Genomic DNA, 24,649 nt, shown 5'->3' with positions numbered 1-24,649 from the left:
CCCACTAGAAACTCACACCGCGGGCTGGGAGGTTGACAGCCCTGCACTAGAATCTCTTTGTTTCTTTGAACTGAAGTGAAGTGAGACTTCATTTGAAAGAAAACCATAACAGCAACTTTTCTGGAAGCCATCAAAGCTTTTTCTAGAGACCAGCACTTGGTTTCTCAAAGTAATTAAGCATGTGTCTCTGCAGATGAGTCTGCCACTGCTTTCCAGCAGCTTGTATTTGAAGATAGGCTAACTCTGACCCAGAGATAACAGAGTCTTAAGCCATTAAGAGACCTGTCCTCCATGGATTTACCTTTGAAACTAGTCACCACCGTGCATCACAAATAACTATGAATTCCACAGCATAATTATGTATTCTGTTAAATACATTCTTTTGTTCTCTGTTTAGTCAGCTGTATTTGGCAATTCTTGGCTCTAGTGTTTGACGAGAGGGAGCAAAACTACTTTCCTCATAGCATGCCTGATTTTATACTGGCAGAGCATAGGAGAGAATTAAACAGAGGGCAATCAACTGGCTTATATGGCTTCATGCTGGAATGCAGTAAAGTTTTTTATCTAATTGTGCTATGTCATGTACCTAAAAGTCTTTAGGTGAGTTCAAATCTTGGTATTACCGTAACCGTACCATGTTCAGTGTCTGGGAATTTCTCTGGAGGTTTTGCTACAATGCCTGACAGATTCCACTTCCAAAATGTGTCAAAAGTGATTTGTATAGCTCTATTACTGTTAGTAGAAAATACTACCTGTGCCATGGATTAGTCACATATCCAACCATTTTCCTTTATTGAATTATAGAATTTAAGGGTTGCATCTTCAAAGACTCAAGGGAATCTAAATATCTAGCCCAATGTTGCTCTCACTGCAGGAATCGTCTACTACAATATCCTTAACAGATGGCCACCAGCCTCTGTTTCAACACTTCCTGTACCTCCAAGGCACTCTACCATTGTTGATTTTTTTTCGAATGACTCACCAAAATCTATTTTATTATTTAAACCCTTGTTTCTTGTCCTACCAGAACAAGTTGGCTCCGCTTCTCTGCCCTTTCATCTTTCATAGTTATCATAGATAGGACTCAATGATTTTTTTTCTCCAGGCTAAATATATTCAACAACTCCCGACTGTTTCTCCCCCCCCCCCCCCCCATCTTCTAGTCCCCTTATTATCTTGGTTACCTCTCCTCTGGTAATGATCTAATTCCGTGATGGCGAACCTATGGCACATGTGCCAGAGGTGGTACGCAGAGCCCTTTCTGTGGGCATGTGTGCCATCACTGGCTGGTCTTCACGGGCACTGGAACGCCAGAAAATGGCCTGAAAACGGCCCCCAAAATACCCCCAAAATCAGACCATTTGCCAGGCTGTTTTCAGGGTGTTTTTGGCCCCAAAATGGCCAGAAAACAGCAACAGAAATGGCCAAAAAAACCCAGGCATGTGCGCAACCCAGTTGGTCTTTGGGTTTCTGGCACATGCACATGCTTGCACGTTCCTGTTTGGGTGCTCGGTGCCAAAAAGTTTCACCATCACTGATTAATTCATCAATTACTTCCTAAAACAATGCTCTGAATTGGATCCAATATTGTACGTGCCATTTGACTGATACATAATAGAAAGGTATGACTTCTCCTGAATATTTGTGGGTGCAGCCCAGTGGTGGGTTTCAAATTTTTTTTCAAACCTCTTCTGTAGGTGTGGCCTGCTTTGTGGGAGTGGCTTGCTGGCCATGTGACTGGGTAGGAGTGGCTTGCCAGCCATGTGACTGGGTGGGAGTTGCTTGCCAGCCATGTGACTGGATGGGCATGGCCAACTTGTAAAATGTGGTGAAACTCACTTAACAACGCTCTTGCTTAGCAACCAAAATGTTGCCTCAGAAACTCTAGCATTTGAAGCACACACGTCTTAAAGCTGCCAAGTTACAAGACCTAAGCTTACACCACTAACCCTTTAGGAAAAAAAAACCCAGGGGTGTTCAAACTTGACAGCTTTAAGACTTGTGGACTTCATCTCCCAGAATTCCTCCTCTCATTCTTCATCTTGATGATGTGCGGACGGGTGGCAGGAGGGAGCTGCAACCGGTTCTAAATAGCATTGCAGATTTGTGGAACCTCTTCTATAGAAGAGGTTAGAACTGGCAGGAACCCACCCCTGGCGAAACCTAGGACTGCATTCACATCTTGGTAATTGCATTGCTGGCTCATATTTAGTTTAAGAACCACAAGACATTTTTTGTGTGTATTATTACCGAACACAGTCTTCTCCTACACCCATATCATACTCAAATAGTCTGGTATCATCCTCAAACTTGACCAGCTGTCTGCTTATCTGCTTACCCCTTGTAGTAAACAGAAAGGCAAACTCTCACCCCATTCATTGATGCCCAGCCATGTCTGAGTTTCAATTCACATTGACTCATCTCAGACATGGAATTCCCATGTACATGAGGGAGTTGTATATCCAGGTTACAAACAAAAGTTACAGTATCCAAATCCCTTTTTGCAAGACAGGATAGGTTATTTTTGAAAACAGTGCAAGAGAATTCTGAGAGACAATGAGTATGCTGCTCTTTATTTAATGGTATTTTATTTACATCCCACCTTTTATTTTTATAAATAACTTTTATAAAAAATATCCTTCCACCTTCTGTTCTCCCTACAAGAGTCCTGTGTGGTCACTTGGGCTGAGAGAGAGAGAGAGAGAGAGACTCAGTTTCCCAGTAGATTTTTCATACCAAAGGCAGGACTAGAACTCATAAGTCTCCTAGTTTCTAACCTGGTGCTTTAACTACAGGCTCTACAAACTATAAAATCGCACCCAAGTTCGGAAGCATGGCTAGACTTATGCACTGCTAGAGCACTTCTGGGAAAGGGTGTTTGAAATATTCAGTTTTTAGCTACTGCAATGCATTTAATGGATGAATTCAGCTAGTTAGTTTATTAAATAAGCCATAGATGAACAGCTGAGCTATTGTGTCTTGCAAGCTATTCTAGATGCACGGTCACAAAATCCTTGGAAAATGTTCACGCAATAAATCTCAGCTTGTGAGAGCCAGAAACAAAACCAGACCACGAATGCAACACTTTGTACTCTTTGCAAATCTCGCGATGTCGTTATATTCTTAAGAGACAGGTGGGCGGGGTTGCCTCCCGCGCTCGCGAATGATTGGTCAGCTGGTTTCGCTTCTGTTACGACGAAAAGCGCCACGTTCTGCTCAGAGCAGGGGGAAAAAGAGGAGGAGAAACACCCATGGCCCGGCAAGCGGTCGACGCCAGGAGAAAGTGGGCGTGGTTTTCCTTACGGCGGCGAGCCAATAAACGAGTGGTGCGCGCGCTCCGCATTTCGGCGTGGTGTGGCGTGCCCTGCGCGCGCACAAGGGCGAGGAGTCTCCTGCCGGGTCCGCCTAAGCGAGGGCTGGGCTAAGATGGCGGCGCCCGTCCTGCTGCGAGTCTCGGTGCCGCGCTGGGAGCGGGTGGCCCGCTACATCGTGTGTCTGGCCGGGATTATTCTTTCGCTCTACGCCTGCCACCTGGAGCGTGAGAAGGGCCGCGACCTCCAATATCAGGCACTCTGTGACCTCAGCGAGCGTGTCCGGTGCTCCTCTGCCATCTCCTCCAGGTCAAGCAAGCGGGAGAATACGGGTGGGGGTTGAGGCGGAAGCCGCCAGGAACTGTTTAGGATTTGCTCCGTTGGCGAGCCGTGATTGTGCGAAAGTTAGGAGAGCTGCTGAGTGTTTCCTTTCTCCAAAACGATTCTGATTCAAATTCACTTGTCCTTCAAGTTTTGGAGGGGGTGTTTCTTCAGCCCTGAGACTTTGCCTAAAACCCCTCCGTGATCGAAAACTTATTTACTAATTCAAGAATCACAGAAATAATTCATTCCCAATATTAATTTCTCTCTCTAAAGTCTCCCTTGTTAATAATGTTGACCTGTGTTACAGAGCTGTTAATCACAGCCAAAGAGATGCAAAGAGTATTGATTGTTTTTCTGGACCAGTTTTCTTCAGATCAGAATGATGAATGTTGTTTTTAATTAACAAGAAAGGAAATAAAAGGGAGAAGGGAGACAAAGTAAGGAGATGAAAAAGCTTAGTATTACAAATAGAATAGAATAGAATTCTTTATTGGTCAAGTGTCTTTGGTGCATATGCTCTGTGTACATAAAAAGACAAGATATGTTAATCAAGAATCATAAGATACAACACTTAATGGTAGTCATAAGGTACAAATAAGCAACCAGGAAACAATATCAATATAAATTGTAAGGATAAAAGCAACAAGTTACAGTCATGCAGTCATAAGTGGGAGGAGATGGGTGATAGGAATGATGAGAAGACTAAGTAATGCAGCCTTATTGAATAGTTTGACAATGTTGGGGGAATTATTTATTTAACAAGAGTGACAGAGCAAAATACTGTAACATACCAACTAGGTTTAGTTAAGCAGTGTTAATATTACTAGCATTACTACTAGTTACTAATTTACTAACCAAAATTGATTTTAATGAGAAACCCATTATCAAACTCATTTGATAATGGCAGATCTGTGAAACTTATTGTAATTGCCAATCATTTCCTGTTTATATCTTGTGAGTGAATTTTTAGGGAGCTTCAAGACTTTACAACTGAATTAAATGGAAAAGCTCCATGAAAGCTCAGAACATTGAATTAGGATCTTTCCATTATTCGTCTAGCCTGTTAAATGTTGTCTCCAGGGTAGGTTGCTAATCAGTGTTGATAAATTGATTAGTGTATGCTTAGTACCTGAATGTGCTTGTGGCTGTTGAATGGACTGAAGCAGAGAATTGAAAGAATGGGGTGAGGCTGCATTCACTGATGTGGGTGTGAACCTGAACTATTTTCACTTTGGCTGTATACTGTGTAGGCTTCAATAATCAAGAGCTTGTGATAATTTTTTATCTGATGTCTGCCGACCCTCCTGAATGAACTGAGTGGGTAGTTTGTAGAAATTAAGGAAAGGAAATATTTAGAAAAGTTAGATATCTGGAGGAAGACTAAATTCAACCATGCCTGTAGGTGTCTCTAAAGTATGAGTATGTTATTGCTTACTAGCAGAATTTCAGTAGAGTTTTGGTGTGGTAACATTTGGGGCCAAATGCTGAGTAGAGGTTTCTTATGGAACTAGTCCTGTTGCAAATAGTAAAAAAGATTCCTTTCATATGAAGTGCATTTGTGCAGAACATATCAAAGCATGTATTTTATTATGGCTAAATAGATGTTCCTGCTCCAAAAATGTTTATCACTTAACAATAAGTACTTTGTGTCTTGAACTTAAGTGTTGAAAGAAGCTGAAGTTGGACATTTGCTGACAATCTTCAACATTGTTAGATATTGCTTGGTGAAGCTTTTAGGTTTACTCTCAGCAATAAAAAGGTTCTCAATTTTTATGCAGGTATATTTTCCAAAGTTTGGTATTAAAAATAGGGGTCAAAATATTCTTGCATATCATTGAATTAACTTGTTACAGCGTATCATTGGTAATTTCCCCCCAGAAGATTGACTTGCTGCTGTTTAGGTTGGATAATATTTTGCAAATAGAGAGATTTAGTTCTTCTGTTTTGTGTGTTCAATACTACTGTGTACTTGCAATCATTTAATTTTTGCAGTATTCACACAACTATTTATTAATCCAGTAATGTTCACTTTTTCAGTCTACTTTAGCTTAGTGGAGAACAGTTTGTAGATTCCAGATTTATAAAACTTGCAAGATTTCATTACATAAAAGTTCATATTTTTAGTTTTTTCAATTCAAAGCAATTGCCTCAACGTTACATTGTTTACATTTGTTGACTTAAAATTGGGAAAAATATTTTTGCCACTGCTTTAAGTGCTGGATATTGAGGTTGTTGTTTTTTAAAGTTCAGAACCAAATTGTATATGCACTGTGCAAAACATAGATTAAACCCATTTTGGTAATAGATCCTTGCTGTTTGATTTATCATCCCCCCCCCCTCCTCTGACAATATGATATCTTTTCAGTTGATATTATCTTTTCAGTTGCAGTTGGGTTCAGAGGTAAATTGCCTAATAAGATACACTGAGAGTCTTTGACCCCTATTCCCGGTTGGCCAATAAAGATTTCCCAATGAAACTGACCTATCTTCACTTTTCTCTTAGAAAATCTGTGCCTTGTTCTGATTTGAGGGATAAGCATTGTTTGGATCTCACCTAATACACATCAGTTTTAATTAACAGACAGCTAGTGAGTGCAATCATAGTTATCTTGGTTGGAGAGTAGGATGTCAAATCTAAAGGGTCAGTTCAAAATCAGAATAACCTAAGGCTAGGGGCCAAACCAGAAAAACTAAGTAACATAAAGGAATGTCAATCATATAAGATGACTACAAAATGTATAAGAACAGCACTAGTGAACCACTTTAGCTGGAGAACTATATTTTTCTACAGACCATGGATTAGTAATAAATCTGGGGAATGTTTAAAGTGGGTAAAACCAAGAAGAGCTCTTTGCTGTGTTTCATCTCCTTTTCTGCCACTGGATTTGCTTTCTTTGCATTGAAAAAAGGGAGCAGGGCAAGAATTTGTTTGCTCAATGTCAGAGATTTGATTATTTTCTAGTCCTGCATCCCTGCATCAGTCCAGAAATCCTGAAACAAATCTGTGGACCACTTGCAAGAGTTTCTAAGTGATGTGTGTAATTAAGTTTCATGGGAGTAAGAATACTTGGTTCTGAGTTCCCTTGAAACTTGTTGGGTGGCATGCGAAGACACTGTGCATTTTTAATAGAACTGCAGATATCTCATATGCATATAGAATAGGTCCTCGACTTATGGCCACAATTGAGCCCAAAATTTCAGTGTTTAAGTGAAACATTTGTTAAATGAGTTTTTTTATGGTTTATGGTTTTGTTTTGTTTTTGTTTTTTTATGGTTTTATTTGTATTTGTAGGCCGCCCTTTTCCCTGAGGGGACTCAGGGCGGCTCACAGAAAACCAAGGGAGGGGGGAATACAACATTGAGATTACAACACATAATAAAATAGCAAACAACATGCATACTACATTCGGGCGGGGTAACAGTCCTTATCCCCAGGCCTGACGGGCGAGCCAGTTCTTCAAGGCTATGCGGAAGGCCTGGACGGTGGAGAGAGTACGAATCTCTACGGGGAGCTCGTTCCAAAGGGTCGGGGCCACTGCTGAGAAGGCCCTCCTCCTTGTGGTTGCCAGCCGACACTGGCTGGCCGATGGAATACGGAGGAGGCCTAATCTATGAGATCTTATAGGTCGTAGGGAGGTAATTGGCAGAAGGCGGTCTCTCAAGTATCCAGATCCACTGCCATGTAGGGCTTTATGGGTGATCAATAGCACCTTGAAGCGCATCCGGAGATCGACAGGTAGCCAGCGCAGCTCGCGGAGGATAGGTGTAATGCGGGTGAATCGAGGTACACCCGCAATCACTCGCGCGGCTGCGTTCTGCACTAACTGAAGTCGCCGGATGCTCCTCAAGGGCAGCCCCATGTAGAGCATGTTGCAGTATTCCAGCCTAGAGGTCACAAGGGCCCGAGTGACTGTTGTGAGGGCCTCCCGATTCAGGTAGGGTCGCAACTGGCGCACCAGGCGTACCTGGGCGAATGCCCCCCTGGTCACAGCCGCTATATGGTGGTCGAATGACAGCTGTGGATCCAGGAGGACTCCCAAGTTGCGAACCCTCTCTGAGGGGTGTAAAATTTGACCCCCCAGCCTGAGTGTTGGATTATTGGTCAGATCTTTGGGAGGAAAACACAACAGCCACTCGGTCTTTTCCGGGTTGAGCACAAGCTTGTTAATCCTCATCCAGTCCATAACGGCTTCAAGCCCCCGGTCCATCACGTCCACCGCTTCATTGATTTGGCACGGGGCGGACAGATACAATTGAGTATCGTCCGCATATTGATGGTATCTGATCCCGTGCCTGCGGATGATCTCCCCCAGCGGTTTCATGTAGATGTTGAATAGTAGGGGGGATAAGACCGAACCCTGCGGCACCCCATATTTTAGGGGCCTTGGGGACGATCTCTGCCCTCCCACTAACACCGACTGCGACCTGTCCGAGAGGTAGGAGGAGAACCACCGTAATATGGTGCCTCCCACTCCCACCTCCCGCAGTCGTCGCAGAAGGATACCATGGTCGATGGTATCGAAAGCCGCTGAGAGGTCAAGGAGGACCAGGATGGAGGGATGTCCTTCATCTCTGGCCCTCCAAAGATCATCCATCAATGCGACCAAAGCGGTTTCTGTGCTGTAACCGGGTCTGAAGCCTGACTGGAAGGGGTCTAGATAGTTTGCTTCCTCCAAGGACCGTTGGAGCTGAAAGGCCACCACCTTCTCAACAACCTTCCCCAAAAAGGGGAGGTTGGAGACCGGGCGATAGTTGTTAAGGGCAGCTGGATCCAAGGATGGTTTCTTCAGGAGGGGTCTCACCACCGCCGCTTTCAGTGCGGCGGGGAAGTTCCCCTCCCGAAGGGAGGCGGTTACAACCGCCTGGATCCAGCCTCGTGTCACCTCACTGCAGTTAGAAACCAGCCATGAGGGACACGGATCCAAAGCACAGGTGGAGGAACTTACAGCTCTCATGGCCTTGTCCACATCCCCGGGGGTAACTTCCTGAAACTCAACCCAGAGCTGTTCTACTTGGTCCCCCTGTGCCTCGGCTGGAACTGCAGGTGTGGAGTCCAAGTCCGCCCGAAACCGAGCAATTTTGTCCGCTAAGAATTGGGCATATTCTTCAGCTCTGCCCTGCAAGGGTTCCCCCGTCTCCCTTCTGTTCAATAGGGAGCGGGTTATCCTAAACAGGGCGGCTGTTTATGATTTTTCTTGCCAAAGTTGTTAAGTGAATCACTGCAGTTGATAAGTTAGTAACTTGGTTGTTAAGTGAATCTGTTTTCCCTATTGACTTTGCTTGTCAGAAGATCACAAATGGGGTAATATGACTCAAGCATGCTGCAATGGTCATAAATATGAACCAGAGGCCAAGCATCTGAATTTTGAGCATATGATCATAGGTGTGGTGCATAGGTCATAACTGTGAAAAATGGTCATAAAACACTTTTTTCAGTGCTGTTGTAACTTCAAACAGTCACTAAATGAACTGTTGTAAGTCGAGGACTACGTGTAATTACTTTTCATGTTTGCTATGCCTTGAAAGAAAGTAATAATGTCAGCCTTGCAATTCCAGAATAGTTAGTAAAGCTGGCATCATTTGTGTTTTAAGTTAGCCATTTGTAGCTAAAAAATGTGAAGTATTGTACACACCCTCTTTTTGATTGCCTAGCTTCCTATAGGTGACAAGCTGAATATTTTTAGCTCCTTACTAAATTTGAGGTTGACTGACTTCTGGCAACAGCAGCACTAGTAGAGTATCTCTTCTGGGTTGAATCTCCTGCATGTTGCAGTTCTTGCTAGAGAGGGCATCTTCTACTAGTATCATATTTTCAGAAATTGAGTAACATCTGAACATTTTACAGTTATAGGACACTTGTGTGCAGGGAAAAAACATTTTCCAGTGGTTTTCAGTTTAGAATTAGGAAATGTCTGTAAAATTGTAAGGTGGTTGAAATAATGATGCAGGAAAGGTGTGGCATTTAGAAAGTGACAAAGGGGAGCTTGCCGAACTTGTGTCCATGGATTTGTTTTGTTTGATTTCTTGCTATGGATATATGACAAACAGATCAAACTGGATTTGAATTTTGAAAAGGTTTAAACTGAAACTGGTAGAGCCAGTATCAAATAACTGTAGCTAATTCGACTTAGGCAAGAAAACAAATTGCATCTTTTTGTATACAGTAATCTAAGAATAATGTAACAGAACCTTATGCACTTTTATTTAGATCTGTATTCATCAGTTTGCACAGTTCAAATAATGCTAGTTTCTGTGAAAAGTAATTGGACATGGGGCCTTGGCTAGATTTAAGCAAAAAAGGATTTGTCTATCTCTGTCTCAGTAAACAAGTATATGTACCATATATCTGAAAGAAAATCTTGTGGGCTACTGCAATATCTTTAGGTGAGTAAAGGTCGGACAAAGGAAAGAACAACCCTTTCCCACTTGTTTCATTTGTCCAGCCTTGTTGATTTTTAGTCCACTTGCATGTGGATATTTGTTGTTCTGTTTAGATATTACTAATGGTACCACAGTTCAATTAAAAAAAGCTTCCCAGTATTTCGTACCATGATGAGAAATCCAAAAGTTGTTGCCTGCAGCTTATGATAGGAAAGGAACAATACAGAAGGGGGGAAAAGTCAGAAGAAAAAAATAAGTGTATCTCTTGGTTACTAGTTCCACATGTAGTAATGAAAGCATTGGGTATAATTACGTGGAAAGGCTGCTGCTGCTTCCTTTCATAATTTCATGGCTGCTGATGGGAGTTGGCAGGATCTCTCAATTAAATGTGTATTTGGGCATGATGAAGAATGCTTGAGTGTAATATCTCCCCCCTCTGACAGTATGAATAATCGTAATTTTGTTGGTGGTTATGCCATCACTCTAGGAACTGGGAGAGTGTGAGTTTTAGTCCTGCCTTGGGCACAAAACCAGTTGGATGACCTTGGGCCAGTCCCTTTCTCTCAATCATAGGAATAGAAACAATGGCAAGCCACTTCCAAAATTTTGCCAAGAAAATTTGCAGAGATTTTCCAGACAGTCTTCAGGAGTCTATTCAGGAGTCAACACTGATTCAAAGACAAGAATAAAAAGTGAAAGAATCAGTGGAAGAACTAATTCGTTGCTGCAGAAAAATTGCATAGACTGACAGTGTGACCAAGTAGCAAAAATTCTTCATTGGAATATTGCCTGCAGGTAAGAACCGGTGGGGCCACAAAATAATAGAAAGTAATAGAAAATGATGACACTAAAGTTTTCTGGGAGTTTACAATTCAAACAAGCACCTGCCAGATAACACTTGAGACTTAGCAATTATCGGTAAGAAAAACCAAAAAGTATGAATTGTGGATATGGCAAAAGTAAACAAAGATAGTACCAATAGTAATGGATTCCTTGGATGCAATCCCAAAACATCTGGAACACTATTTGAACACCATTGGTATTAACAAAATAACCACCAGTCAATTGCAAAAGGGAGGTTTACTTGGAACAGCTTACATCTTATGACAGTGCCTTTAATATTGTTAAACAATAATAGCTGCCTATCTAGGTCATTGGGAAGGATGCAGTAGGTAGTGGAGGATAAAAATGCCAAGTTTAGTCTAAACATCTGGCTGACTGTGTGACCAAGCGTACTAGTAATAATAACAATAGATGCATATTCATGTTGTTGTTAGTTTCAAAGCCATATCCGACCCATTGCAACACATGTACAACATTCCTCCAGGCCTTCCTGTCCTCTACCATCCTCTGGAGTCCATTTAAGCTCATGCCTACTTCTTCGGTGACTCCATCCAGCCACCTCATTCTCTGTCATCCCCTTCTTCTTTTGCCCTCAATCTTTCCCAGCATCTTCTCCATTGAGTCCTTCCTTTTCCTTTGGTGGCCAAAGTACTTGAGTTTCATCTTCAGGATCTGGCCTTCTAAAGAGCAGTCAGTGTTGATCTTCTCTGGGACTGACCAGTTGGATCACCTTGCAGTCCAGGGGACTTGCAGGAGTCTCCTCCAGCACCATGGTTCAAAGGCCACAATGCTTTGCGCTCAGCCTTCTTTATGGTCCAACGTTCGCAGCCATACATTGCAACTGGGAAAATCATATTCATATTCAGATGGTCCTCCTCTGTTATCTGTTTGTTAGGTTATGGTGAGGCTGATGTTTATGTTATCTTCGTAACATTGACAAAATATATATTATTTGCATACCTATTACAAAGTTTCAAATATACGTTTTCTAATAAGTTGGGCCACAGTTTAGTTTGTTCAGCTACTTTGTGAATGTTCTAGTGGAACAGTTAGGAAATGTTGAACAGTGCAGTCCAAACACATTTGGTGGTTGCAGCACTGAAGTAGGCTGTTCAAATAAATAAATAAATCTAGGAAACTCATTTGCTTTTTTCATCAAATAGTATTTTTTCTAATTCTGTACTCTCCTTGTTTCACTGCATGTCTGCTGCCTTTCTCCAAATTTTGGATATGCTTTTGCTCTCCATAAATTTACTGAGGAATCTAGAAATTCTCTTGTAATTCAACTCAGTTAAAAATAATATAAACATTTATTAAAATACATTCAAATGGAGAAAAATAATATTTTAACAGTGATTGGGATATGTTCATGAAATAATTAATATTCCTGAATTTAATTGAAGTTATCCAGGCAGAAGTCTGGAAAAGCATTATTAATTGGCAGTGGCATGGAAGTCTGCATAAAAGAATTGGACTCAGATGATAATGTGAGTTTTTTGGACCAGAAGTTGACATTTCACTACAATTCTTCACTTCAACTCCAATTTTTTTTTACCACAGACATTAAAAGCTGTTGAGATCATTGCATATAACCCCTTTCACAATTCAATCACAGAGGCCTACTCAGAAATCAAACCACTTTAATTTTAATGTGGCTAAACCATTGAGAAAATTTCACTTAGATGTTAAACTAATCTATTATCAATACCATAAAATGTATGTGTTAATATGCTTTGACCTGAACAGAAGGTTTTGTAAAAAGACCATATACTTACATGGCCCAAAGGCAATTAATTTGCTCTCTTGAATAGTACCCATGGATTTTCTTTGAGTAGGACTGATGAACAATCTCAAGATAGTTGGATTATATAAATTCGGCCACATCTAATTCCTTCTCTTTGGAGTGAGGTTCTCCCAAACATCTAGGGGCCTCAAACTGCTTGTGTTTCAGAAGGCCTTTGGCTAGGAAGCCCTTTCAAGGAATGGGTATGCTTTGTTATTGCATTTTTTGTCATCATTTTCCTTATTTTTACTGCTGTATTTTTTTCCTTTGTGAACTATGTAGTGTTTTTGGGAGTCGAGCAATGTACAAATGTAGAAAAGATGTAATACCGTATTTTCGGAGTATAGGACGCACCAAGGTTTTGAAGAGGCAAATTGAAAAAAAAGGTTTTTGCACTCTGCAGACCTCCCAAAAATGGCCCGTTTTTTTGCAAAAATGTGCCTGTTTTTTTTTTTTTTAAAGGTATGAATAGATTTTAGGAGGCTTGTAGAATGCTCCTGGTGGGGGGACAAAAACGAGCAAAAAATGGCCAGTTTTTTGCCAAAAAAAATGCATGCATAGCTTTTAGGAGGCTTATAGAGTGCTCCTGGGGGCTGGGGGGGGGCAAAATTGAGTGAAAAACAGCCTGTTTTTCATTTAATTCTGTCTTTCCCAGCCCCCAAGAGCTCTCTGAAAGCCTCCATAATGCTATGCACGGCCATTTTGGTGAAGTGGGCAGGGTTTGGGGAGGCAAAAAATGCTGTATTCAGTGTATAAGACACACCCAGATTTTCAGCCTCTTTTTTGAGGGAAAAAGGTGCATCTTATACTCCGAAAAATACGGTATATGTCAAATAAATACACTATATAAGTATAGAACTTGCCTTATCATATATTTAATTTTGTTGTACAAGGTACAATAAAGTAAACTAAAACTAAAACTATTTGGCAACTGGATCTCTCCACCCAGTATTCTCTGCCCAACCTTCTGTAAATCCGCTGCTGAAGTTTTGTATTAAACTCCCATAATCATGATTTATTGAATCAGCCCCAGATGGCTAAGTTAAGCCAGCACGCTAAAACCATTACTAATGAATTTGTTAGCCACATTACTGAAAGCCATTCTGCACAGCTAAACAGTGTCCCTATTCAATGTACCATCTATTCCTCCCATCTGCAATTGTTCTCCTTGGAGTTGCCAGGATCAAAGCGTGCCTCTTATACATAAAACATGTGTTACTTCACTAGCATCTTTTTAATTCCTAGGATGGGGTAGAAGAGAGCAGAGAATAGATGGGTGGCACAGTTATTTTGCAGTTCACGTTTTTAGTCAGGTGAAAGCTGTTTACCAACGAGCAATCTGACTTACATTTTATGGTTGGCAGTTGCTTACTAATGGTTGTCCCCAACTGTTCTAAAAAGTTGCACTAATTTAAAAATCAATTTTAACATTCTGTTCTCAAGCCGAAGATAGTGTGGGCCTAGCAAGATGTGGCATTGTGCATTGTTGTCTTGAGCAGTCAAACTCTTATGCCCACAGTCAAGGATAACACAAAGTGTGACGAAGTTCAAAACTATGGGCTCTATTTTACACAGGTGTATGTATATATTGTACACCCAGTGCATGATTAATGCCAAGTTGCCAGTATTTGTGCATTTCTCAAAAAGGTTCATTGAATTGGGTCGCAAGCCCCATGTTTTAGGGTTCAGGTGGCTTAGACTCATTCACACAGTGTAGGCTATGAATGCGATAACTGCAAACTTCTTGGAGTAATATTTTAAAATTGGTGTGTTTAAATCAATTTGCCTTTCTTGTTTCCCCTTTTCATTGATTGAAAACTGTTAGGTAAGCTCCCCGTTGGGAGAGCGAGTACGTTCAGCGAAGCGTTGTGAGAATTGTGTTGGAGAACACACAAACCAGCATACAGAGACACTGCAGACTCCGCAGTAGGGTTTAGTTAAAAACTACCAGTCTAACTGGTCCCCCCCCCAAAAAAAAAATCAGATATGTACTGCTTCTTAATCTAGAGGTGTGATGGCACATAGTTTTGGAAATATTTAACTGGTTTTTCTGGTCTCTGAACAAATAGCAGTTTTTGTATACTGATTCTGAATGTTCAGTATTCAATTTAGTCCCTTAATATCATTTTTACTAAGAATAGAATTGTGTCTCCATGCTTTCTAGGGAAAATGTCTCCTTGCCTTGAAGCCTGACCCCTTTTCATATGTCAAAGATCAAATCTGTGAAAGAGCTGTAAGGCTAGAATGACACTTTGCTCTAAACCATAATATGGTCTCTAGAGCCTCTTTCTATGTAGTTCCCCAAATTATTGAAAAAAACTATAAACAAAATCTCCAACTGTCTTAAAAGTGGGCAAATCTCTTCACATAAGGATCCCCAGGCTCCTAAAACACAGCATTTCTTAAGCCCTATTGCAGTTGAAATACTAAGAGTTAAATCCAATTCCTTCTTATAAAAGAAGGGACACAATTCTTTGCATAATTTGATATAATGTTATTGTATGATTAATATATATATCCTATTTAGGTGATTTATATTAATTTAGTATATTAATGCTTAGGATTCTTTATCTGTCAATCATTGGATTTACACTTTTCTTTTAATTTGTATATTTTTCTGTATTTCTCTTTTTTAAAAATTGTGATAACATTTTTAAAATCCCTGATTCCTTCTGCATTAAAAACAAGCACACCTACTTTCAACCCATATCTTCTTCCCCATCCATTTGGCTCTTGGTTTCAGAAATGTAGAAATGTGCTTAGCCTATCTGGAAGTTAGTCATACATTCAACAGGATTCAGGCTGATATAAGCAGATGATTCATTTACTTCTGTATTCAGTTCTGCAGATTATTGCTTTTCACCTGTATTCTGATTTAAGCTTTCTGAGCTGGGGGAGGGAGGGGAGTGCCTGCTGAGTCACATATGGAGTCCCATTATGAGTCTGCATGTGTATAGGAAATGTTATGATGAAAAGAGAAAAGTACTCTACAACCAGGCATTTTAAAATTAATTTCATGGACCATTGTTCATTACTGAAAGTAAGTTTAGTATAGTGGTTAAGGCACTCTGGCTGGAAACTGGGAGACTGTGAGTTCTAGTCCCCACCTTAAACCCAAAGCCAACTGGGTGACAGTGATAGTTGCTATTTGAAGTGAAATTTGCCTAGATTTTTCCTCTCCTTTACATTGGTGGTGATGGATTCACATTATTTAGAATGGATCTGCACTGCTAAAGAGAGAGGTTAGTTGGATAATAGGTAGCATTTTGTTTGTAACGTATTAGGGCTCACGCATCACGCTAGCATGACTGTCTTGTTTTAGATTAGCGTGTTTTAGCACTTTAATAACCATTTATTACAGTAGCTTTAATAAGTATAGTTTATTGTTTACTTGTATTATATATTGTGGATTGTTTGGTTAGCCACAGTTTGTAATCAAGATTTAGCATAATCTGAATGTTCAATAAATTAGAAGGGAATATCATCCATCCATCCATCCTATAATGCTATATATTTATTACCTGACTTGTTCATAGTGAAGGGGGGTACATAAGTGCATTGTGTGTATAGATTTGTATTTTTATTAAAGCAAGTGCTTACCACTTAAGACTTAATGGGCTGTTTTCTTTCAGATGGGGTCGAGGATTTGGCCTGCTAGGCTCCATTTTTGGAAAAGACAGTGCAATAAATCAACCAAACAGCGTTTTCGGTCTTGTATTCTATATACTGCAAATGTTGCTTGGTAAGTAGCAGACTATCATCTCTCACTCCCACCTACCTCTTCCTTATGTTTTGCTCCTCTAGGCAAAAAGGCAGGATATACATTTTTTTGTGGGTGATTATTTCAGTCTAGTAATCAAAATCTTGTACAATATGTATTGAGTCCTAACAATTGTAGCATGTGCTTCACTAATCTCCCATTTAATTCATGCCTGCCTGACAAATGTGATCTCTAAGTCACGTTCACAGTCCTCTCAACAGTGCTTGCAGATCCTAAAGCAAAGCTGGAACAAGTTGTTAATTCCCAGGGATTTCAAAGCAGAGTTTTTTGGGGGAGGGTGGTGGTGGGGGAATCAACATTGGAGAAGTGGGGCTGATAATCAGTTTCCTCTTTACTTCCTTCCCTTATATATGTTAGCTAGAATTCCCTTCCCAATCTTCTCCATGGTGTGTCTACTCTAGATCCAGGCCAGATTTTTGCAAATAGCCACTGTTTTAGTTGCTCCTAGATGACGGCAAAGAAAAATTCCCTCTGAACAACCAGATTGGAAAATTCTAATAAAAATAAGCCCATCTCTTTCTCCCAAAACCTTAATAATTAGATTTTAAATGATTATGCACAGGTAAATCATGATGCATTATACCCAGTGCTGTTTTTGTGAGTGTGTTTGCAGGTGTGTGTAACAGTGTCTGCCCCTGTTCACCCCTGTCTGCCCTTGCCTCTAACATCCTCCCACTCCCTCTCTTCTACTCTCCCTACTGTCAAGACTTCAGGTTGTGGGCCCAGGATCCATTCTCTGTTTGCATGACATTGTTGCTGTGTAAAACAATATAGGGATGACTTGTGCATCTTCTTCTTCATCTGAGACACGGCACCTGTACCCACAGTGAGTGTGTATGAATTTCCTGAAGGAGTCCTAGAATCCTCTGCTTCAGCCTCTTCACCGGTTTTCTAGTTCTGTTATGAAGTAACTTTTGGATTTTCAAAGAGGGGCAGACATGTTTCGTAACTGAGCAGATGCTATGAAAATGCATATTTAATATAATGAAGAGAGTATTTCATAACTTGTATGAAAACTAGATTTTGTACTTTATGCTAAGCCATTGTTTGTTGACTAATTATCGTGGATTGCTCACATATCAACTCACTGTAGTATTTATATATACCATAGTGACTGGGTTCCCATACTGTATTATAGTAAAAGAACCATTATTATTATTTAATTTTCTTCATTTAAAACATTTTTATGCTGCCCACCTGCCCTATATGGCGACTCTGGACTGCTTACTTATTTTATTTTAATTTATGGCTTAATGGCTTAATTACATTTTCTGAGCCCAGTCATAATGTTACTTCATTTCCTGAAGACAGTTAATAGAGTGTGGAACTGTTCATGGTCTCATGCAGTTGTCTTCCTCTCCTGTTCCCAGTTTTGTGCTGCTTTTCCAGCCTGCAAATTCACCTCTTCTCTCTCTCTCTTCCGCCTCTCTCTCCCCCCCTTTTTTTCAAACATAAACTTGGGAAATTGCAGTTAATTGTGGGTCGTGCTTAATGCCCACACAGCATTGTATTAACCTTAGTTCCAGAAGAGATCGGCAAGCTGCTGTATGTTTCTTCAGTTCTTAAAATCAGTGGCCTCAGAATCCTGGCACTTTTTCTTGTAGACTGTACTTAATGGGTCTGCTAACATATAAACTAATGAGAACCTTAAGTTATAGTACAGTCTTGAAACGCCTGAATAATTGGGAATGTATCTGTTGAAAGAAGGAACGTGTACCGTGTAATTAGGGTAGTAGGAGAGATGGATATCTGCTTGCTTGGCATTTCTGATACTAACCATCAGCCATAAGTGCTTCATCCAAAGCATGTGATCCTTCCAAGCGAGAGTAGATTGTTTTCTACAGTGGTCAGTCGGATGGGACTGGGAAAGTCCATGATGAGGGCATGAGGACTCCATTCTTTTCCATTCTAGCAACAGAAAAGTAGAGGCAGTCTGCCTCCAAATTTGGAATTACCATTTCATCAGAATTATGAACAACAATGGGTAAACCTCTTCTTATGCATGTATCTAAATTTCTCATAAATTCTGCTCAGCTAGTGAACTTTGCTGTATTTTAACAATTATCCATAAATTAGACGTTGTAGGTGTTTGCAGCATTTTGGAAATACTTTGCGAGTGGAATCAGCTACCCGGAGAACTGGTGGGCTCCTTTTCAATGGATGTGCTCATGTGGAGACCGGACAGTCATTGGTTTGGAATGCCACACATTGGATTCTGGCATGAAGCAAGGTCTCCGGCCCTTTCCAGTTTTAATAGTTCTGTGGAAAAAGGCATTGCTTGTTTCCTTCACATCAGCATGCAGTGAACAGCGTTTTACTAATTGGTTCTTAAGCCTTCCAGTTGAGGAGAAACCTCCTCCTTGAGTGAACTAACAAGACTTTGAAATGGTACCAGGCAGGTTTGGCCACATTGTGCACTTCTAGCCCCTTGCCCTGAGTTCTTGTTGATCGACAACTGCTTGTAACAAAAGGAAGCCCCCACAGTAACTGCTTGTCTTCTTCTTCCAGGTATGACCGCAAGTGCAGTAGCAGCGCTGGTCCTCATGATGTCCTCGATAGTGTCAGTAATAGGATCTTTGTACCTGTCTTACATTCTGTACTTTGTGCTGAAGGAATTCTGCGTTGTCTGTGTCATCACATACTTGCTGAACTTCGTTCTCTTGATCATCAACTACAAACGACTAGTATACTTGAACGAGGCCTGGAAACGGCAGCTCCCACCCAAACAGGATTAACTGCTTTGCAAAATTTTGACTGACAGTTTGAAGGCCCGGCTTCCGTTTATCTTTATTTCACAGTAAAAGGATTTTTTTAAATTATTATTCATATCACTTGCTTTCCCCAGGAATCATAGCTAATTCAGTTAGAGTGACTCAAAGGATAGGGGCCCTGGGTAACTTCTCAGTCAATAGCTATGCTGAGGAGCTGTTTGTGAAAGTCTTAACCTGATCAGAGACAAGCTTTAACTCTACTTTGAAGGAGTCCACAGAGGCATATTCTTTACTCCTTCTTTACCCTTCCCCAAATATTCCAGGTGGGCTATAGGAAGTCTCCCATCTCAGCGTGAATTGAGGTGGGCGAAGTCTTTAACTGGGAGATCATGATTATTCTAGACTTTATAGGTACCATAGGGAAACATTGCCCTTGTTTACATTATGTCTATTGGTAGCCAAGGGAATTTGACCACATAGATGCAACTAAAACACTTACCACAACTTGGTGCATAGTGGTAGAAAAAACTGGCTAAGTCCTGGCAAAGAAAGAAGGTCAGCACAGCTCAGCCAAGTGATGACTTGAAGCGTAACTTTTGAAGAATGGTTCATTGTGTTATTGAGATGGTTTTTTTTGAAGTAAATTGAAAATTAGTTTGTTTCCCTGGAGAAGATTTGCAACAAAAGATCTTTGCCAATATGCCTTTTCCCCCAGGATATGTTTAAAGAAAAGGAATTCAATGGCATTAAAAAATGACCCTGAACTAAGTTGGGTTTCCTTGCAACATCCAAACTGTTTTCCATGGACGGAAACAATCTTTGTCTAGGGATGCTTACCAAGGGGAATGGGGCACCTTGAGTTGCCCAGACCTCATCAGTAGGAAGCCTGTAGAAATGGGAGTTTGAGGGGCAGAATTGGCTGTGTACTTCAGAAGATGTGAGACAGCCCAATAGTGTTAAACCAATTTGATTATAATATTTCTAGCTGCTGTATAGAATTACAACTTGACACTGGATCCCAGTAACCCACTGGGTAAATGAATGCACTGAAGAATTAGGATGCAGTCCCTCTGTGAGCTTTTTTTGTACATAGGTTCCACAGAAGTGAAGAGGGGCGGGGGAGTGTATAAAGAAATGTCAGTGGAGGGTGCTTTGATGTTCCTGAGAAATTCCCCTTCATTTAGTGAAGCTCGTATAGCAAACCCAGATTATGGACAGAAATAGATTTATATCTGTAGAGGCAGAGCAGTTTCAAATGTAGAAATTTGGCTAAAGCAGTTTCAAATGTAGAAATTTGGCTAAAGCTTAGGGAGATGTCCATTGACTCTTCCTCCCCCAGTTAGGGTAAAGGAAATAGATGGTAAAAAATTGGCCCAAGAGTCAGTCATGGTTCTACTTGAACAAGCAACTTGAAATAATTTCCCATTCATATGTCATAAAATGCAGTGTTTTTTTTTATTAAAAAAGTGCCTTCTGTCTTACAAACCAAATATTGGGGGTGTTTGAAATTGCCAGGCAGAAGGGTATTTTTTGATGAATCAGACCTTTGCAGTATGTAGAAGGTGATCCCTTGGGCTGCTCTTATACCAAGGCACTCTGGCATCACAAACGGTTCCTTGTAGGACATACCTGGAGGTTGGGGGTATTTTTTGAGAAGGCAGGCTGCTGTCTTGATTAGGACAGCTTTGAGCTCTGCAATCCATGCTGACTTCCGCTTTTCCTGCTGGAGTTCTTTAAAAAGAGATGCTTTTTCTCAGAACATAAAATTTTGTCCGCTATACTTAGATTTAGGGCTTAGTTTACCCAGGGGTCTCTCAGTATGCCTCAATATGACAAGGAGGCCTTGGAGAACCGTTGCAGTTTCTTATATGACAGCTGGGCCACAGCTGTTCCAAGCAAACCAGAAGAGCTGCTCCTTAGCAAGATTGCCGTGTTTCTTCCTACAGTGGCAGATCAAGGAACCTGTTGCAGCGGCCTGCTTATCATTGGAGTGCAAGAAGGTGACAGAAATTTCCAGAGACTGAATGAGTTACAGGATTGATAGGATCGAAAAGGAGTGCTCAGTGATTGAAGCAGCTTTTGGAAACAAAATGCAATCTGCCAGCAACTTCTTGTGATGCGTATTCACCAGTTGGGCTCCCTGAGATCATTAAGACTGTTCTCCTGCTCACATGATGGAAATTTGGAAGACTTATATTAAGGGTAGAAACCAAATTTTGGTGTCTGTTATAGCAGAGATTGCCGTGCACTTGGGTCGTAACGGGCTAACTAAAAAGTTCGGGTCAGGCCAGAATATATCTAGGATACAACAAAGGGCATTGTTGCCAAAAACTTGAATCCTGTTGTTTTCTAACCATCGATGCTTGCTCCTGCTTATGCCCAAGAAGAGTGATCTTCCTGAAAAAGCTCCCTTTTAAAATTCCAGTCTGCGTTTAAACCCTTTCCTCCTCCTGCGTCTAAAGGGGTCCTCTTTTTTTGTGTGTCATTTTCTTTAAAAAGAAAATCAGCATTAAGGTATAAATGCAATTCTTCTTAATGTTTTGTAAAAGTGCAGGATTTTATTTTCCAATGGGAGCAACATGTTCTGAATATGGGATGTCTGACAGTATTTAAATGCCTGCCAAATGAACAGTCCAGTTGGTTTATGTACAGAACTATGGTGGAATGCAAGTCTAATGGAAGAAGACAGGTGTTTACGGTATATATATATATGTATGTATATATGTATTTAAAAAAAAACACTAAATTCTGCTTGTTGTCCTTGTCAAAAAGTTTCTCAGAAATGCATTTTGTATTAACCAGAGTACAGTTAAAGCTTGTCTTGAATTTTGAAATTAGAGCTGATGGGGGCGGGGGGGAGTATAATTTACAATTTTTGTTACATTGGTATGTGGAGAATATTTTCAAGTTTATACCCTCACTGATAAAATTTTATTTTAAGACATTAATGTAACATAGTGTGAGGCTTTATTTTTTTACATGTCTGCAGATGAGATGGGGCTTTTCTATCTTTCTAAGTAGAGATTTCCATTATCTATACCGGGGTGTGGCCAACGATGGCAACTTCACGACCTGTGGACTTCAACTCCCAGAATTCCTGAGTCAGGCTCTGAAATTCTAGGAGTTGAAGTCCGCAGCTCATAAAGTTGCATAGTTGCCTATATACCAGTATCAATTATAGGGGATACAAGGAAGTTGTAGTTTTCTTCCTAGGACTTCCCCTCTCCCCCAATTTCTTGGGTGGGAGTGCAAGCAGACACCATTTTTCCCTCTGCTGAAAAGTTGCCTGTTCTGCTCATTTCTCGTTCTAAGTCAACACCTTTTAAATGTTGACTCTTATTTTTTTTTCTTGTTCAAGAACAGAGGTGTGAAGGTATTGGTCACCTTGTGTACTTTGAAGCAAAATCCTGACTTCTGTACCCCTCTTCCCCCATCTCCCAATTTCATTAGTATTCCGTGGTGTTCAAATGGTCTATGCAGCCATAGTTTGTGTTGGATGACTCGTTCTCAATCAGGTCCCCTTCAGACATGTTGGGAACCCCCCCTCACAACTCCCAGAATTCCTAGGCAGCTGAAACACTTTGGGCTGAGGGCCAAATTAGACAAGCCAATATTTTTTTAACAGAGCAGAGCTTCCCCTGCTTGTGCGTTGTAATGTTTGCAAGCCCTCCAGCAAGCAGGCGGTGGGCAAATCTCCCTGCAGGTGTGCACTCTCTGCTGCCTTCCCTCTTCTTCCACAAAGGTCATTCGTTCTCTTTAAGGCGGCAATATTACTAGGTTGCTTGGCCATACTCCCAAACCTATATGGATGATGGAAGATGCTGCATGTCCCTGTTTTTCGCAAGTGCAGCTTTCACTCTTGCTTTGCTCCCAATTCCTTTCTTTTTATTTGGAAAGCCTAAGAGCCCCTGCTCTTTGGCTCTGTCTCATCACCCAAGTTGCTTCTAATTTTATGCCAGTGAGGAAGGAAGGAAATTTTTTCAGTGACAAAAAGTTTGGGCTTTTTTAATAACAGTGTCCCAGGAGGTAATTTTCTTGAAGATCAGTTTAATTCTCCCTACCACCACCACCCCAAATCTCTCCCACTTCTTGATGGTTCAGAAGGAAGAAAGGGCCCTGACACCCTTTTCCAAGAAATCAAGGTTTTCCATAGGTCAGATAAGCCCTTTTTCTAAGATTTCTTAGAAATCTTCATACCTGGGAGTCAGTATGGTTCTTAGTGCTTGTAATGCAGTTTTGAATGGATGACAGCTTTCTTGAGATACCAGAAAATGTATCCATGAAGCAGATGGCTCCATTGCATCTAGGCAATATACATTCCCAGAAAAGGTTTCTGTCACTTGATTTTCAGGAGGAATCAAGGAGAAGTAGCAAGAGAAATCCACACCCTTGGAAGAGGAATTTTTCAACCTAGGTGACTCTTCAAGGAAAATATCAGAGTGGGCTCTAGTCCAGAATGAGATGAAAGTTTAAGAAAATAATTACTTTGAATTTTCTGATTCAAAGCAAAGTCAAAAATGATTTTCTTTTTGCAAAATAATATCTCCTGATCTGTATGAACAAAAAAAATGGTCAAAACAAACTAAACATTTGCTTGGATTCTTTCAAGACCGATTAAACATGACCTAGTAAAACTAGTTTAAAAAAAAGATGAAGTATTCCGTTTCCATTTTTTAAAAAAATGTATTAAGCATGGCCTAAATATTCAATGTGTGTTCTGTCTCGTATGTTTGATCTGACAACTTTTTGATGTGCTTCGAACTCCAAAACATCTCCATTTCGATTGGAGTCATTCCATTCTTATTTTTTTATTTTTTGGTTCAACATAGGACTGTGATATTCTGAGATTGAAATTCAATTTTGCTAACAGGGGAATTAAAACCATGTAAATATTGTAAGAATGTTTATTTGTTGCACATAACTTTTTTGGTATAAAAATAAACGTAGAAATTATCTGTGGATGTGTTTGCAGAATGTTTTGTAATCTCCTGTACTAATTTGTTTCTAGACTTCACTGAAATCATAAATTCTTTGACCTTTAGTTACCAAACACCAGCCATTTCTTGCACTTTTTTAAATAGAGCATTCATATTGAAAGTGCCACTTTTAAACCAAAAATCCATAGGGTTGCAGTGGCTGAATTCAAGCATTGTGTTAAGCCACGCTTTCTTTAAGGACTGTTCCTTAAAGGAATTGGCTGAATTCATAAAAGTTAAGGCATAAACCACTGGTCATTAATCATAGTGACTAGGTTTATGCAACATGTGATTTGCTTATTTGTGACAGTATTTTGTGACAAACATACACAATTGTATATTCATTAAATAATGGAAAACTATCACAAGACCCCAATTTAATATTGGGTTCATAGTGGGCTGTAAGCCATAGTTACGAGTGTTTTTGTTTGGCTTTGTGTGTGCATTTACAGACTATGGGTAATATGTGTGTGGAGTGATGCTTTTTTGACCCTTCTAAGCATCTACAGTATAATAGTCTGTCAGATGGATAATATATT

General features: G+C 40.5%; 1 protein-coding gene across 1 annotated transcript; it reads left to right on the top strand.

Moving 5' to 3' along the window:
• The first annotated feature begins 3,206 nt into the window (after positions 1 to 3,206).
• VKORC1L1 (vitamin K epoxide reductase complex subunit 1L1) lies at positions 3,207 to 24,093 on the top strand. Its single transcript, XM_014059908.2, has 3 exons — positions 3,207 to 3,620; positions 16,275 to 16,384; positions 18,932 to 24,093. The coding sequence occupies exons 1-3, from the start codon at positions 3,427 to 3,429 to the stop codon at positions 19,156 to 19,158; spliced, it is 531 nt and encodes a 176-aa protein (XP_013915383.1). The 5' UTR covers positions 3,207 to 3,426; the 3' UTR covers positions 19,159 to 24,093.
• The last annotated feature ends 556 nt before the right edge of the window (positions 24,094 to 24,649 follow it).

The sequence above is a fragment of the Thamnophis sirtalis genome, unplaced genomic scaffold (genome assembly GCF_051295495.1).
Source record: "Thamnophis sirtalis isolate CommonGarterSnake01/CBP01778 unplaced genomic scaffold, rThaSir2_p1.2 scaffold_6, whole genome shotgun sequence".
NCBI classification, from domain to species: domain Eukaryota; kingdom Metazoa; phylum Chordata; class Lepidosauria; order Squamata; family Natricidae; genus Thamnophis; species Thamnophis sirtalis.
Note: the sequence above shows the minus strand (reverse complement) of the source record. Positions and strands in the feature narration are given on the sequence as shown.